The sequence below is a fragment of the Calypte anna genome, chromosome 25, assembly GCF_003957555.1.
Source record: "Calypte anna isolate BGI_N300 chromosome 25, bCalAnn1_v1.p, whole genome shotgun sequence".
Taxonomy (NCBI): domain Eukaryota; kingdom Metazoa; phylum Chordata; class Aves; order Apodiformes; family Trochilidae; genus Calypte; species Calypte anna.
Genome location: NC_044270.1, coordinates 441,657 through 457,252, shown reverse-complemented (window position 1 = coordinate 457,252; position 15,596 = coordinate 441,657). Strand labels below are relative to the sequence as shown.

Here is a 15,596-nt window from a genome sequence, read left to right as displayed (position 1 = left end):
CGCGCGCGGAGGGGGGGTGTGGCCGTGCGGGGGCGGGGCCCGCGCGGGGCAGGCGGGGCGCCGGGCGCTCGCTCGCGGTGGAGCAGGAGCCGCCGCCATTTTGGTTTCGCTGCCTCGGCTCGGAGCAGGGCCGAAGCGGCGGCCGCTCGGTCCGGGTCCCGCCCTGGCCCCGTCCGTGCGGGCGGCCGGGAAGATGCGGCGCGCAGGAGCCCGTCCTCGGCCCCGGCCGTGTTGTCGCTGACACGGTGAGGAGAGAGCGAGCGAGCGAGCGAGCGGGGTGGCGGGCGGGGACTGGGACCGCCTCAGGCCCGGAGCCCGGGGGGAGGGGAGGCTGACTGGGGAGCCGCCGCGGGGGCCGCCCCGCCCCGCACCGGCGCCCGAGGAGCGTCCTGCCCCGCATCCCCGCCGCGCCTCCCTCGCTCACGGTGGCGGGCGCGGGGCATCCCCGGCGGCGGGGTTCGGCGGGGCGGCGGCGGGGGATCCCCCGGTGGTGGCGGGCGGGGGGAAGGGGGGGGGGCACCCGGCGGGGTCCGCAGCCGGAGGGGAGCGGGGGGGAACCCCGGCAGGGTCCTCGCGTGAGGCGGGGCGGGGGATCCCTGACAGCCGGGCCCGCGCTGGGAGGGGGCGGGGGATCCCTGACAGCCGGGCCCGCGCCGGGGAGGGAGGCGGGGTATCCCCGCCAGCGCGGCGCGGGGGGCTCCGCTGACAGGAGCGGTGCCCGCGGGACGCCCGCAGCCGGGCCTGTGCCCTGCGGGGGTGGCCAGAGCCCTGACAGCCGCGCTCATGCGTCGTGCGGGGCCCCGCGGGTGCGGGGGGGGGGAACGCACCTGACAGCCGGGGGTGCGGGCACCGGGGCCGCTGTCCCGCGGGGCTCCCGCCGGGGCCTTCTGCGGGAAGTTTGGTGGTGCCGGGGGTTCGGCGTAAGTCTCCGCAGCCCCGAGACTTTGGGGTTTTTTTCTGGAGGGCAGAACGGGTGGGAGGTGCGTGGTCCCGCCCTGCCGGGGTGCGGGGTGCTGAGGGGTGCGGGCAGGGGGCTGGCAGGAAGGGTTTGGTTTGGGTTGGTTTTTTTTTTCCTTGCTGGGATATTGGCGAGTTTAGGTCAGCGGTTTGTAGAGTTCTCTGCTTGCAATCCTCCTCCCCTCAAATGCTACTTGTGAAATTGTGCTCTTATTGGATTTTTAATCCTTTTTTTTTTTTTTTTTTTTTGAGTTTCATGAAGGGTAATTCGGGATTTGATGGTTGAGCTTAACGGAGCTTAGCCTTGGGCATCTCGCAGATCAGGAGCCAAAATGAGTTGCTGTCCTTTTCTTGCTGTTAGATGGACTCCTGACTTTCTAACTTCCTGGGTTTCAGCCTTGGTTTGTGGTTCCTTCACCCTGTTAATTACCTCGCAGAGACCTGGAGACAGCTTGGAATGTGGGTTTCCATCAGATGGCCTCAGGACACGCATTCACTCTCCTGGTAGTTGAGTGTTGTCAGGAGCCTGGAAGGGAAACCTGAGCTAGTTGGTTTCCAGTTTTTCTTAGGAAGAGTTCTGGGGAGCAGGGACTGGATATTTGGTAAAAAACCCATGATTTTATGTTCATACATTTACATAAATGTGGTTTTTCTTTTCAAAATCGATGAACTTTTTTTTTTTTTTCCTTTTTGGCTTCTTTGTGTTTAGTTTTTTGGGTTTTTTTTTTTCCTTGCATTAGTGCAGACTGCACCTGCCAAGTGTTTTCCAACTGCCAAGTGGTTTTTTTGGGTGAATACTGCAAGAATTGGTGTTTCACATGGTCATCCTTGAGGAGGCTGAGATCATTCCTGGTGCTTCTGCCTCTGCATGCATGGGGAAGTTCTGGCAGCTGGTTGAACATATGGGTAGAGATGGGCTCTAAAATCATCATCTGTCTGCCTCCTTGAATTCTTAAGAACCTTTCTTACTCAAAAATGAAAGCTTCAGTAGCTTTTTTAAATGCTATAAGAGCACAAGATGTGGGGTTTTTAATTATTATTTTATTTTGAAGGGATCTAAGAACATCTTGGTTTTAAAGACAAAATGATTGCAACTCCTTTTGGACTTCAGTTACATTTGATTGCTACAGGCAGTCAAAATCATCTCTAAAACACTTAATGTTTGAGTGATAATGAACATGAAAATAATTTGAGTCATAATTTACAAAAAGGAGCAGCTTGTTCACTTTCTTTTTTTTTTGCCAGAAGTTTAAGCTGTCCTTGAGGATACAAAACACAGTTTGAACTATTGCTATAAATTATAATATTATTGTCACTAGATAAAAATGGAAATGGCACATTTAGTTACCACATCACAGTTATTTTTGAATAGATGTTAAGTGGATTGTTGACTTTAAGAACCAAATTTGTGCTGCCATTGACAAAGAGTTCAACTTTTTTGCCAGTTTGGACGAATTTCTTCCATTCTGATGTGGTTCTGGGTTTTAGCTCAAGAGTTTTCAAAAAGAAAAGAGAAAAAAAAAAATCTGATATGCAAATGAAATGTGGAAAATCTGTTATTTCTTCCTCATTTTCTGTACCCCAGATTACCTGGGGTGTGATGTGGCCAACCAAACACTGAGGTATTTTTGGCATAACTAAAGGCCAGGAGTTAAAGGGGAAATACTGGTTTACCATGTCCTTTACATTGTCTTGGGTATTAATAACAGGGTTTTGCACAGAAAAATCCATTTAATATCATTAGAGGTAGAGCCATTCCTTGCAGGAAGTTCCTGAATCATAAATTTAGAGGCTGGGGGAATATTTTAGTGGAATTACCACAGCATATCTTGGGGTTTTTTTTTTAAATACATTTCCCCAGGCTATCAGTACTGGGTAAGAATATTGGGACTCACAGCAGAAGGCAAAATAAACCTTTGGTCTGATCACACAGGGGTTTTTGGGAGGCAATGTTTAGCAATTTCCTATTAATTTGCTTATGAATAGCAACCCAAGAAGATGAGGATCAGAAAAGGACTCTTGTTTCCAAACTTCTCAGTTAAAGCAGAAGTAAGATGAAGGCACCAAAGGGAACATTAGATCTGTTTACAAAGTTTTTTCCCCACTGAAGCATCCTCACACAGCCTCAGCCTGTCTCTCCTCTCTCATCCTCTCTCTCCTCTGCATTTTTTCCCCCAAAAAAAGCAAAAAAAAGTCCTGCTTGGTGTTTGCCCTCCACACACACATGGCCCCCACTGCCCTTGCCTTGAAGACTTCTGTAGAATATTATCCTTGACAGAACAGGTACTCTGTTGTTTTCTGGCTGTTAAAACCCACATCTAACAGGTTCTGTTTGGACAATATTCTGTTTGTCACCTCATAGAACACAAACAGTAACTTTATCTCTGATAAAAAATAAATTAATTAATTAAAAACTATTCCCAGAGGTAATCCCAGCTCCTTGAATGTCTCTTGGAGGCTTCCAGGGCTCTGTGTTGCCTCTCAGGTTATGTGATGTGGGAAAATAGAGTGGGGGGTTTCATGATCCATTTTATTCTCTTTTTGAGAAAGAACTTTGGAGTGTTGTAGCTGTTTTCTGTAGCAGAAGGAAGACAAGGAATATGAGAAGGGATTTTGGGAAACTCTGGAGTTGCTGGTGATCTGGGATTTCAGACACTCAGCTAAATTTTATTTTAATGTTCCTTGGAGCTGAAGCAATGGAAAGAAGCAAAGGACTAATGCTCACCTTCCAAATTTCAAATCCCAGTCTGTGACTGTCAACAAAAGCAGTAGCAGAAATGAGGATGACTTAGTAAATTGGACAGAGGTAAAAAAACCCTTTTTTGATATTGCTGAGGGGGCTGGGGGAGAGAACAGCTCTAGGAGCTGAAAGTAGAAGTCAAGCCTTGATATTTTTTTGTGGAAAAGCAGTCAGAGTAAGAGAAATCTTAGCAGGTAACAGACAAAAAGAGCTTTGGATGTGTCAGTGGGGAGATAGGAATGAACAGCAGTTATTAAAACTATATATATGGCATTAGGAGGCTCATTAATTAATTAACACCCTTTAGTTCTAGGTAGCACATCTCCAAATGGATTTTAAAATGCTTCCTGGTTAATCTTTTTGGGGAAGAACCATTCCAGGAGGGATTTGAGTCAAGAACCTGCTTGATGAGATACTGGAAGCTTAATGGTTTCTGCTCCTTAAGGAGAGGGTTAGGACATTAGGATCATAATTTGTAAGAGATTTGGTCCTAGATGATTCTTAATCTCCCAACATTTATGTTAGGCTTAGATCCCAGGGATGAAAATTGTAGGAAAATCAGGATGAATTTCAAGGGTTGGACTCAATGATCTCTGAGGTCCCTTCCAACCCAGCCAATTCTATGATTCTATGAAGCCTTGGAACAGATTTTCCCAACGAAATGGCCCTTCCTGTCATCAGAAATGTCTTGATGTTGTTTGCCACAACCTGCTGTAGGTCTGCAGAATGTGAGCAAGGGGATAGGAATTGCTGAGCAGAGTTTTTGGTCTGGTGTTGAATGCCATGCTGCTTGATGATAGCTGTGCTTTGGAGTCTCAGAAGTTCTGGAGCACTGAGATTAAATGACAATATGGAAGCAGAGAAAATACTTAATTATGGGCAATCAGACTCCTCTGCTGTAATTTCTCCTGAATCTTACAGGGCACAGCAGATGGAGAGAGTGCTTTTCTTGTGCAAATCCTTGTAGTGGAAACAGGCAAAGATTTCCTTTAGGGCTCAGTGTCACCAAAGCTGATCCTTCACAAGTCCCCAGCCCATTTTTTTCTGCCCTGTAGAATAATTAAAAACGAGACTTGCAAAACACCAGAAAAAATGCTGAAAGTCAAGACACAAAACCCTTCTATGACAGAGGTAAATATGGTAAAAATGGTCTTGAAAGTAGCAAATTGTTGAGTTTTCAGAGTAAATTCCTGCAAGCAGCCCCTGCCCTGGGGCTGATGTCATTTGGCTGCTCCTTTTTATTGACACCAACCAGGCCATTTTAAGGCATCACCTGCAAAAAGAAGGGTACAGATCCCATGGAGTGATGCAGGCAAGGTGTCCAAAGTGTGAAGAGCAGCAGAGAGAAATCAATTGTCTGCCTTAAAATAAAAAAAAAAAAATAAATCAGGGGGGACACCCAGACACATGGAGTGGTGAAAAGGAACAGGCACAAGTGAAGAACCAAAGGACAGTTGCCCACACCTTGAATACAGTGACAGGAAGCTTGAACTTGAGGAGATAATGAAAAAAAAGAGTGCTTGGGACTCAGATGAGCTGTAATCAGTTATGAAAATGGTCAAATTGGCAGATGCATTTTCTTTGAATTAAAGTGGAGTAATTGGAGAGTCAGAAGAAGATTACAGGAATCGAGGCAAAACTATGATTAGGTCCAGGATTAGCAGTTTTGTTGTCTGTGTAGAGAGGAATTAATGGATAAATAAAATGACCTGCTCTGTGTTTATGAGAGCCATCAAGTCTGTGACTTTGTTTCTGGGGTAGTTCCTGATGCTGAGTTATCTCAGGATAAGATTTTAGCTCAGTTCTTCTCTAACTCTCAGTGTGCACTTTGCTGAGGTCAATGTATCAGTGGTGTTACTTATTTGAATATTTGAATACTTAATTAAAGGAATATGGAGTATAGATGGTGCTGTTTCAATCTAATTTGGTTTCAGATTTGAAATTTACTAATTAATTTTAATTGTAAGAAAATGACTGAAGTCTTGGAGCTGTTCAGGCACTTAGAGGATGAAGCAGTTGTGTGAACACAGATCTGAGAGTTGTGTGGTTGCCTGGAGGATTCTCTCCTTTTCTTGAACTTGGATAATAAAAACTCCTGTGTTAGCTTAGACTTATTTTACTGCTGGACAGATTTCCTTTGGGCAAGGAGGAGAAAGCCCATTTCCAGTAACCTGCTGTAATTTAATGGACTGAACATTGGGCCTTGAACTAGGAACTGTCTCTGCCTTGCTTTCTAGCCCCCTGTGTCACTCTGCCCATCTTTTCTACTTGTAAAATGCAGATTTTTATCTAATTACCTCAGGTCTCCTCAGTAATAAATACCAGGTTTAAATTGTCAGAATGTTCTTAGTTGAAAAGCTGGAACTGCAGAGAGAAATCCCTTCTGATAATGTCCACAGACCTTGTGAGGATCAGTTTGGTTTCTCTGAGATGGGTCCATTTGTCAACTTTCTTCCTCCAGCCTCCTTTTCTTCAGACAGAACATTCTCAATATTCCTCCAGACCCTTCCTCAGCTTGGATATGCTCCAGCAACTCAATGTCCTTGTAGTGAGGAGCCTAGGTAAGAGCAGCAAATCTTGCTGGTTTAGTTCCTCTGATGCTCTTTGAAGCATCCTGATGTTTTTTCAGACCTGTTTCTTGTTGCTCATCAACATTTCTGAAAACAAAATACTTAAATGTTGAAAATATTTCAACACTTTCTGCTTAGAATGTCCCTGAAACAGATATATCCTCAGGAATTCTTCTGGTTTTGCTTCTGGAACTTGAAAAAGGAGAATTTCTCTCCTGGAGTGGTTTGATGGGTTAGGTGGACACATGGACAAGGTGTTGCAGTGTCAGAAAGACCCAATAGTTTTTCAGTCCCAAGTAATTCCTGCTCACCCTGTGCACTGGGTCCTTTGGAGGGTTTCTGAGTCTCAAATCTCTGGTTCTATAAACATGATTTGTGTCTTTTCCATCTTATTTGTCTCCCTATCAAAAATCTCCTTTCTAACCCATGGTTTCTCCTCTTTGGTAGATACCAAATGCTACCAGGTTTGTATCTTAGCAGATTCTGCCTGTGGTGATTTTTCTTTCCATGGATAAAAATGAAATAGGGTGCAGCAGTTTTCTTTGTTCCTTGGCAGGGAGGGAGACAGCAGCTTGGGGGGCTGTGTGTGAGCACAGGAGGCTGTGCTGGCACTCTGTGGGTGTCAGCCAGGGATCTGAACCCTCTCTTTAGGGGTTCATTCAAAGTCAAAAATCAATTTTGCTTTAGTTCTTCTGGAAGTTAAGATGAAGTTTCCTCTAATATCTTAGGATAAACAGGTGACATAGATGGTAGTAGAAGTGTGGACTTCTCTTCCTGTGCTCCAAGAGGTACAAATTAGTGTGTGAATGTATTTTGGGGGGGGTTTGTTTGGTCTGTTGCTTTCTGGGGCTTTGGGTTGGGTGTTTTTCCATTTTTTCTTCTGTTCTCACATCCTTCCTGAGTTATGGAAAGTCCTCGACTAAAGAACAGATTTTGTGGCATGTTTGGAAACCAAAGCATACTTGGGTTAAGCTCAACTTTCCTAGTGGTTCAGATGATTCAAACTGGATTGTCTGTGGGTTTTGGATGCTGGAGCACAGGTTTCTTTAGCTGCATCACCCCTGAGATTCAGCTGGTTCAGTGGGTCCAGAGTAAGAGCTGTAGAACCAGGAGTAGCTGAACTCTATTTCTTATTTAAAGTTACCAAAAGTCTTAACTATCGTTTAAAGTGTCCTGTGGATGAACTGGAAACTCTGTCATAGTCACATACTTTTGATTTCCTATTGTCTACAAGTGGTTTTACAGATGAATTGTATTTTTGTAGCAGGTTACAGGAAGGGTTGGTGTTCTGAAACATCAGCTGTGTAATTGTGCTTGTCTGAGAGAGGATTCTTTGCTTTCCAATTAATTTCTTAGCATGCATTTCATTTCTGCTAGAAAACTGAAGTTTACTTCTCTCTTTCTTTCCTTTCTTCAGACTAAAAGATGCTGGCTGCCAGTAGTAGAACAGATCTTCTGTGGAACATATCTCTGTAAATCTTCCCTCAAATTACCTGAAGGCAAATATTCCCCCTGTGATGGACCCTCGGAGTACTGCTATGTTAGGCTTGGGTTCTGATTCTGAAGGGTTTTCTGGGAAAAGCCCCTCTGGAGTAAACATTGGCACGTTGGTGGGAAAAGAAGTAGAGCTAGAAAGTTGCACCAAGGAGGAAGACGACAGCAAGAGGAAGAATTGGGAGGGGAACAGTCCTGAGGATGGGAAGAATGAGGCTCTGACTGATGCCCAGCAGCAGTTTTCTGTAAAAGAAACAAACTTTTCAGAGGGAAACTTGAAACTGAAGATTGGTCTTCAAGCAAAACGAACCAAAAAGCCTCCCAAGAACCTTGAGAATTATGTGTGCAGGCCTGCTATAAAAACCAGCATCAAGCAACCAAGAAGGGCACAGAAGAGTGGGAAGATGACAGATGAGAAGAATGAGCACTGTCCTTCAAAACAAGTGAGTAGTGGGCTTAGGTAGTGTTTTACCAAGCCAAAGTAAATTTAAACTGTGTTTAAAGCTTTCTGACATCCCTGCACAATCATCTTCTGCTGGTTTTCCCTGTAATCTCTGATACTCAGGGTTCTGAAGTTAGAAAGAAATGGTTTGATTCCATTTCCATCAACACCAAACAATGCTTTAGCTCTCTCAGGGCTTGCCAACATTGTTTCTTTAGGAGCAGGGGAACAGAATTCCCATGTTAACATGAAGTCAATGCCATAGGTGAATTTCTGAAAAGTAAAAGTCTGATTTTTAGTCTCTGATACAGAAGGAAGTGGGGAGTCATGGCTGTTTAAATGGAGCTGGATATTTGCTGTGCTTGGATGTGGTGTTTTTTTTTAATCCCTGTTAGAACTGTTGGTTTTGCTGGGTCTCAGCTGACACTCTGCAGTGCCTGAAAAGTAAAAAAAATCCTTTTCCAGCTACATTAGAAAACTGCCCCATGATGAAGTTTGGCTAAATGCAGTGGCTTGAGAGAAGTGCCAGGTATTTTCCAAATGTAAGGAGATAGCCCTGCCTTGAGGATGTCTTGGTTTTATGATCTACATGATGTAACAAGCAAGAGCAGATAGGCAAAATAAGATAAATGGCAAGAATTACAAACAGAGTTGCAGAGATGTTCAGTTTCAGAAGTGTTTTGTTACAGCATGCTCTTTTTTTTTTCCAATATACATAAAAGTTTTGCTAAATAAGAAAATGTTAGAATATTCCTCCCATAATCTGTCTCCTCCTGATTGAAAGCTGAAGGTTTTCCCTGCATTCCTGTGTTTCCATATTTATATCTCCCACTTTCTTTGCTCATTCCTTGTGTAGCTTTGGTGCAGCACCAGGCAATTCCTCAAGAGAACACAAGTCCCTGGAAGTTAAAATCCTTCTTTCACTTGGGTTTTCTGTTCATGGGGCTCCTGTTTTCAAGGTTTTCACTTCTCTAACCCATGTCCTAGTCATGAGGCTACCTGCATAAATCTCTCCTGGCTTATCTCATAAGGTGAAGCCTCTCCAAAGGGAAGGAAAATTTCTTTACCTTGTGCTGAGCTGTTATCTGTCTGACACACCAAAACCTTCTTCTTTCTGCATACCCAGACTGAAGTTTTCCTCGAGGATGTTCAAAGGGAAATAATAAATATGCCCTGAGAGTAGAAGTGTGCTGGTAATGACTAAAATTACTTCTTGCAGACTCTACAGTGCATTGGGGTTGGTTTTTTTTTAACCATTCTAAATAGGAAGAGTAGATCCCAATTTGTCACTAAAACCACTGATTTTCTTTGGTTTTGTTTTTTGTTTTTTTCCCTTTTTAACAAGATTGTATTGCAGTGAGGTCAGTACTGGGCCAGTCTGGAATATCCAATCATTGATCTCTCTTGAGGTCCAAATTGAGGTGGTGCTTGCAACTGCAAAACCTCTTACTAGCAGAGAGAGCCATTAAGGATGGAAGCATTCCCAGTGCATCCAGAGATCATGACCTGGGAACTTTCACTAGGGAGGATAATTAATATTTAAACTCAGGTGGTGACAGCTTGGATTCTCCATCCTTGATATCTTTATTTCCTAGCTCTTTTTTCAGGAGATCCAGTGTATTTCAAATGGAAATCAGAATATTGGGATACAAATATTACTAATATTGTTAAATATTCTAAAGTTATATCATTGATATAACACTTTTTAATTCCTTCTCTTCTAAGTGGAGTTACTCCTGCTCCTTGGCTGGTGAATTAGCTCAGATCTTTCAATTTGCATTGCTGAAGATCATTTAAAATCCCTGGCAAATGCTTATTCACTTTAGATACTCTGCTCTCTGTCTCCATTTGTACCTAAATGGTTTTCAAGTTCTTCTTATTGTTCCCTGCTGCCATCGTGGCACTTGGGATTGTTAGAAGTGATGCTTTGCAGCATCCTTCTGATTTCTAGCAAGCCTGTTTAAAAAGTGGCTTTCTAGAAACAAATGGTTTCAACTGGTTGCATGTTCTGAATATGATAGCTGAGAGATTTGTTCATTTTTTTTCTTGCTGCAATGAAATAAAGCAAGTTTTAGCACTGCAAATTGCACTTCAGGAAAAAAGAAAGCAATCTCTTCATCTTTCTGTGGAGAGGAGGGGAAAAAAAGCAAATGTAGGAGCAATTTGGAGCAAGGTGTGGCAGTTCTTGGAGCTGTGAAACTGAACTCTCTGACCTTTTAAAGGAGGAATGAGGGATTTTAATGGAAATTGAGCATTTGCAGTATACTCACTTCACCATTAAGACACAAAGAGAAGCAGGAGAAAGCTCCTGGGAATATCAGCATCAAAATTAAATAGTAGGAAAATACTCAGTGACATCTGTGACAGCCCTGCTTCTTTCTCTAGTTTATTGCTGAAAGGTCTCATAAAACTTGGGCAGTGTCTCCAGTTACATTAGCAGAGGGTTTATCCCTATTTCTGGGAGATAAGGGGGTGAGGTGACCCAGGTGAGCTGGGTATTTACAATTTGTCCCCCAATAATGTAGCTTGAGAGGCTTCTGAAGAAAAAATAACAGAAAAGAGAGTCCTAGAAATGCCTCAGATTGCCAGGTGTTAAGAGAAACAAAATTAGAAGTTCCTTTAATAGCAAAACAACACTCAGTTTGCTTTTTAACACTGAATATGAAACGTGGGCTTCTTTCTTCCAGAAGTGACAGACAGATATATGGCCAGGGTACCTTTGCATCACTAAAGTTTTAGAAAATAGGAGAGCAAGAAGCTATGGTAACAGCCTGCAGTAATTCTAAAACTGTGAAACAAGCTGGAACATGCTCCATCTCCTTATTTCTTTGTCAAACTGCTGAGTGCAGATTTCTGCAGTCCTTTCTCTTGCCCTTGGTTATGTAGGGAAGCTCTACAGGAAAGTTTGCTGATGAAATCACAGCCACTAGGTGAACATTTTCAAGCAAAAAAAAAAAAGTAACAAAGCTAAAGAAGTGTCTTGTCTTGTTGAATTGAATATTTTCTGCAGGATCTGAGACATAAGTTTTTGTTGGAGACTGCTTCCATGGAGTCATTTTTTTCCTGGTAGTTAGCTCCAACTTCCTTTTAGAAAAGAATAACAAGTCGTGGTGTTGAAAAATAAACAGCAGACACACTTTCACTCCCTGTTTGGGGAATTTGTGTGGAATACATTCATAGAATCATAGAATTGGCTGGGTTGGAAGGGACCTCAGAGATCATCAAGTCCAACCCTTGATCCACTCCCCCCGTGGTTCCCAGCCCACTCAGTGCCACATCCAGGCTCTTTGGAAATATCTCCAGACACAGAGAATCCACTCCTTCCCTGGGCAGCCCATTCCAATGCCTGATCACCCTCTCCAGAAAGAAATTCTTTCTCATCTCCAACCTAAACCTCCCCTGGCACAACTTGAGACCCTGCCCTCTTGTCTTGCTGAGAGTTGCCTGGGAAAAGAGCCCAACCCCCCCCTGGCTCCAACCTCCTTTCAGGGAGTTGGAGAGAGTGATGAGGTCTCCCCTGAGCCTCCTCTTCTCCAGCCTCAACACCCCCAGCTCCCTCAGCCCTTCCTCACAGCAATTCTGCTGGATCCCTTCACAGCCTCCTTGCTCTTCTCTGGACCTGCTCCAGCACCTCAATCTCCTTCCTGAGCTGAGGGGCCCAGAACTGGACACAGGACTCAAGCTGTGGCCTCCCCAGAGCTGAGCACAGGGGCAGAATCCCTTCCCTGGACCTGCTGGCCACGCTGTTCCTGAGCCAGCCCAGGATGCCATTGGCCTTCTTGGCCACCTGGGCACACTGCTGCCTCCTCTTCAGCTTCCTGGCAATCCAGACTCCCAGCTCCCTTTCTGCCACTCTGTGCCCAGCCTGGAGCTCCCCATGGGGTTGCTGTGTTGAACCTCATCCCCTTGGGATCATCCCAACTCTCCAGTCTGTCCAGGTCCCTCTGCAGAGCCCTCCTGCCTTCCAGCTGATCCACACTTCCCCCCAGCTTGGTGTCATCTGTGAATTTATTAATTGTGGACTCAATCCCCTCATCTAAATCATCAATGAAGATATTGAACAGAACTGGGCCCATTGATGGTAACAACAGCACAGGCAATTCCTGGGATTCTTCAGGATGCTTCTTGGAATTGTAATCTGTGCACTGACCAGAAGCACAATTAAAGAAAAAACTCAGTGAATCTCCATGTGTGTGTCTGGACACCTAAAAATCTTTCTTGTAGGTCTCATGAGAATTAACAAACAAAATTTTTATCACCAATCTGTTTTCTTCTCTCTGTTTCAGCTTTTGGAAGCAGAGACTTCTCTTGCATTTTCTAATTTTGTTCTGGTGTGAGAAGTGTGAATTTTACAACAGACTTGTTGGGAAATGCCCTTGTTCTTGTGAAGGATTGTGTATTCTTAAGGTTTTTTGGAAATAAATACTAAAAACAACAGAATATAATAATCTAGTAATAATAAACCCTGAGATCATGTGACAATGAAACCTTTTTTAGAAGTAAAATCTGGTTTTTGGTGTCTGATGATTCTGGTTGATTATAACCTGCTAATAGTTTATATTAAAATAGATCAGAATCTTTGTTCTTCAAGTTAAGGATGCAGCTCTAGAAACATTGTCTGCAGAAGCAATTTCAAATTCACAATAAAATCAATTTTATGAAAACTTAGATGTTTTCTGGAATTGCTATGGGTAATTCTTTTGTTAGAAAGAGTTTTAAGCCAGGCAGTTGGAGCTGAAGATTGCACAGGGATAAATGTTTTCATTTTAAAAGCAGAACAAATATTTTAATATAGTGGAACAGAGACCTTTTCAGCAGCTCTGCACCTTGATGAAACCCACCACCTGAAAGCCACAGTAACACAGAGAAATCTTGACTAAAAATGCATGTAATCCCATGAAAACTGGTTTAGACTTTGGTGTGGCACAGCCAGCTTGCAGTGCAAGGTGAAGGTGAAGCAGCTGGCAGCACCAGTTTGTTTGGAGACCTCTGGGGTGATGGTAGGGATCTTCTAATGATTTATTTTTATTAACCTAGTGATTTCTGAGTAGTCCTTGCAAAACTGTCTGCAGGAAAATCTGACTTTCCAGCTCCTCTGGTACAAACTCCAGGGTTTGCTGAGGTCAAACAGGGAGGGAGAGCTCTCTGCTCCCTGGAACCACACAGTGTGGGGAAAGCCACTTTCCAGCAGCAGGATTAAAGTGCCAAGAGACCCCAACCCTGGAAGCTTTGGGGTCCTGTACTGGCTGAAAACTCTACAACATGTTCTGGACTTCTCTCTTGGAGTGTTTGGGCACCAGAAGTTATTTCAGGAAAGTGAGGCACCTTTTTTTTTTCACTTTTTTTTGGGTCTCCAGTGCAGTAAGAGCCATCATGGCTGCTCCCTGCCTCCCAGCTGTGTGTTTTGTAAGTCTTGAGGGTGGCTAAGTTGGGGGGAAGTTCCTGAAATGTGATGCTCTGCCATAATTTACATAAAATTGCAGCTGCCACAGAGAAACTGGGCAGAGGGCCAAACTATTCTCCATAAACCAGGGTCTCTTTTTACACCACAGCTTTGAAACCAGTAAGTGACAGGGACTGGGAAGGGGGGGGATTGTTCTACTACTGCAGCAGGTTCAGAGACATCCAAACCCAACTCGTGGGCACCCACCCCCAAAAGGAGAACCAAGAAATATCCCTGGAATCCATCTGGGCTGGTAGGGCAGTGCTCAGAACTGGCTTCTGGTACCTCAAGGATTTTAGTGTGAACCCAGTAAAGAAAAAGGCAGTGATGGAGACAGAAAGGGTCATCTCTTCTCACTAGTTTTTAGATAAAACTTCCTTAAAAATACTTGGTTCATGCCACCACTTATGCTGGTGCTGGTGGAGTTGTAGTGGTGCTGGCAGATTCCTCAGCAGTGTATCCAATTCTTCTCTTCCATTCATAGAATCATAGAATTGCCTGGGTTGGAAGGGACCTCAGAGATCATCAAGTCCAACCCTTGATCCACTCCCCCCGTGGTTCCCAGCCCACTCAGTGCCACATCCAGGCTCTTTGGAAAGATCTCCAGACACGGAGAATCCACTACTTCCCTGGGCAGCCCATTCCAATGCCTGATCACCCTCTCCAGAAAGAAATTCTTTCTCATCTCCAACCTAAACCTCCCCTGGCACAACTTGAGACCCTGCCCTCTTGTCTTGCTGAGAGTTGCCTGGGAAAAGAGCCCAACCCCCCCCTGGCTCCAACCTCCTTTCAGGGAGTTGGAGAGAGTGATGAGGTCTCCCCTGAGCCTCCTCTTCTCCGGCCTCAACACCCCCAGCTCCCTCAGCCCTTCCTCACAGCAATTCTGCTGGATCCCTTCACAGCCTCCTTGCTCTTCTCTGGACCTGCTCCAGCACCTCAATCTCCTTCCTGAGCTGAGGAGCCCAGAACTGGACACAGGACTCCTGGTGAGGACAGTTGCCTGGTCCTGTGCTACAGAGGCTCTGACAGCTGGGGCAGCACAGGACCAAGCAACTGCTGCTGATCTCTAGGAAACTGTCCTAGGAAACTGCTTAATCTCAGCTTGCAGCCTTCCCTTCCAGTCCTGCTGTTGGAGCTTACTGAACAAATACTTCAGTGCATGATCAGCACCAAAGTTTGGTGATTATCAGATGATTTCAGAGGAATTCAGGCTGCATCTTTCTTCAGCATAATTAGATATTGGCCAACCATGAACATGCTCAGTCTAATTCTGTTATCAAGTACAGTAAGTACCATGCAATTGTCATATTCCTTTTTATTGCAGAGGGATGAATAGGTGTGGCATTGATGCCTTTCACTCTTGATTTAATGTTTGAGATGATTGATCCCAGAAGGTTTTCAAATTGTGTATATCTAAAGAGCTCATAAAGGATCAGAATCCTCCATGCTCAGCCCATGAATGGAGCCCATATTTTCAGAAATGGAGCCCAGACTGATGTTGGACCCTGTATGTTAAGAAGAATGTATTTCCAAAAGAAAAGGTTGATTTATTTAGATGTTCTTGGTGGGATTTATTGAGGCAATGGGTGTAGCTTTTATATCTACATAAAACTTTACAGATAAATGGTTAGGTCAGAACTGAAAATAACTTTGCAATTTTCATTTTCTCCATGTGTGTTGTGTGTGCCCTGCCCCATATAAACAACAGAGTAATTTCACTTATTTTATTACTTATTTTAGTACTACCAGCAGTCTTCTGTGAGGAGAACCAGTGGTTGAGGGTGTCAGGAGAGAACTGAGAAAGCTGTGGATGGGCTCATGGGCTGCTCAGCTGCTCCTTGGTAGCATGTGAGGTCTTCTGGTGCTGTCACACTATAAAGAGTTAGCCCAATATGTTATTGTTAATGTGGGTTTGTTTTTTTTTTTAATGACCAGTGCTTTTGGAAGATG

At 44.3% G+C, this 15,596-nt stretch overlaps 1 protein-coding gene across 2 annotated transcripts in view; it reads left to right on the top strand.

Annotated features, from left to right (window-relative positions):
- Positions 1-35: 35 nt before the first annotated feature.
- The window catches only part of ASH1L (ASH1 like histone lysine methyltransferase), a 51,875-nt gene continuing 36,314 nt past the window's right edge, over positions 36-15,596 (top strand). Inside the window, exons 1-2 of one of the 2 annotated variants that reach the window (XM_030465182.1) lie at positions 36-245; positions 7,685-8,204. In XM_030465182.1, the coding sequence (XP_030321042.1) occupies positions 7,785-8,204 (420 nt within the window). In that variant the 5' untranslated portion in view covers positions 36-245; positions 7,685-7,784. The remainder of the gene's footprint in view (positions 246-7,684; positions 8,205-15,596) is intronic. The other variant, XM_030465181.1, reaches the window with a different exon arrangement.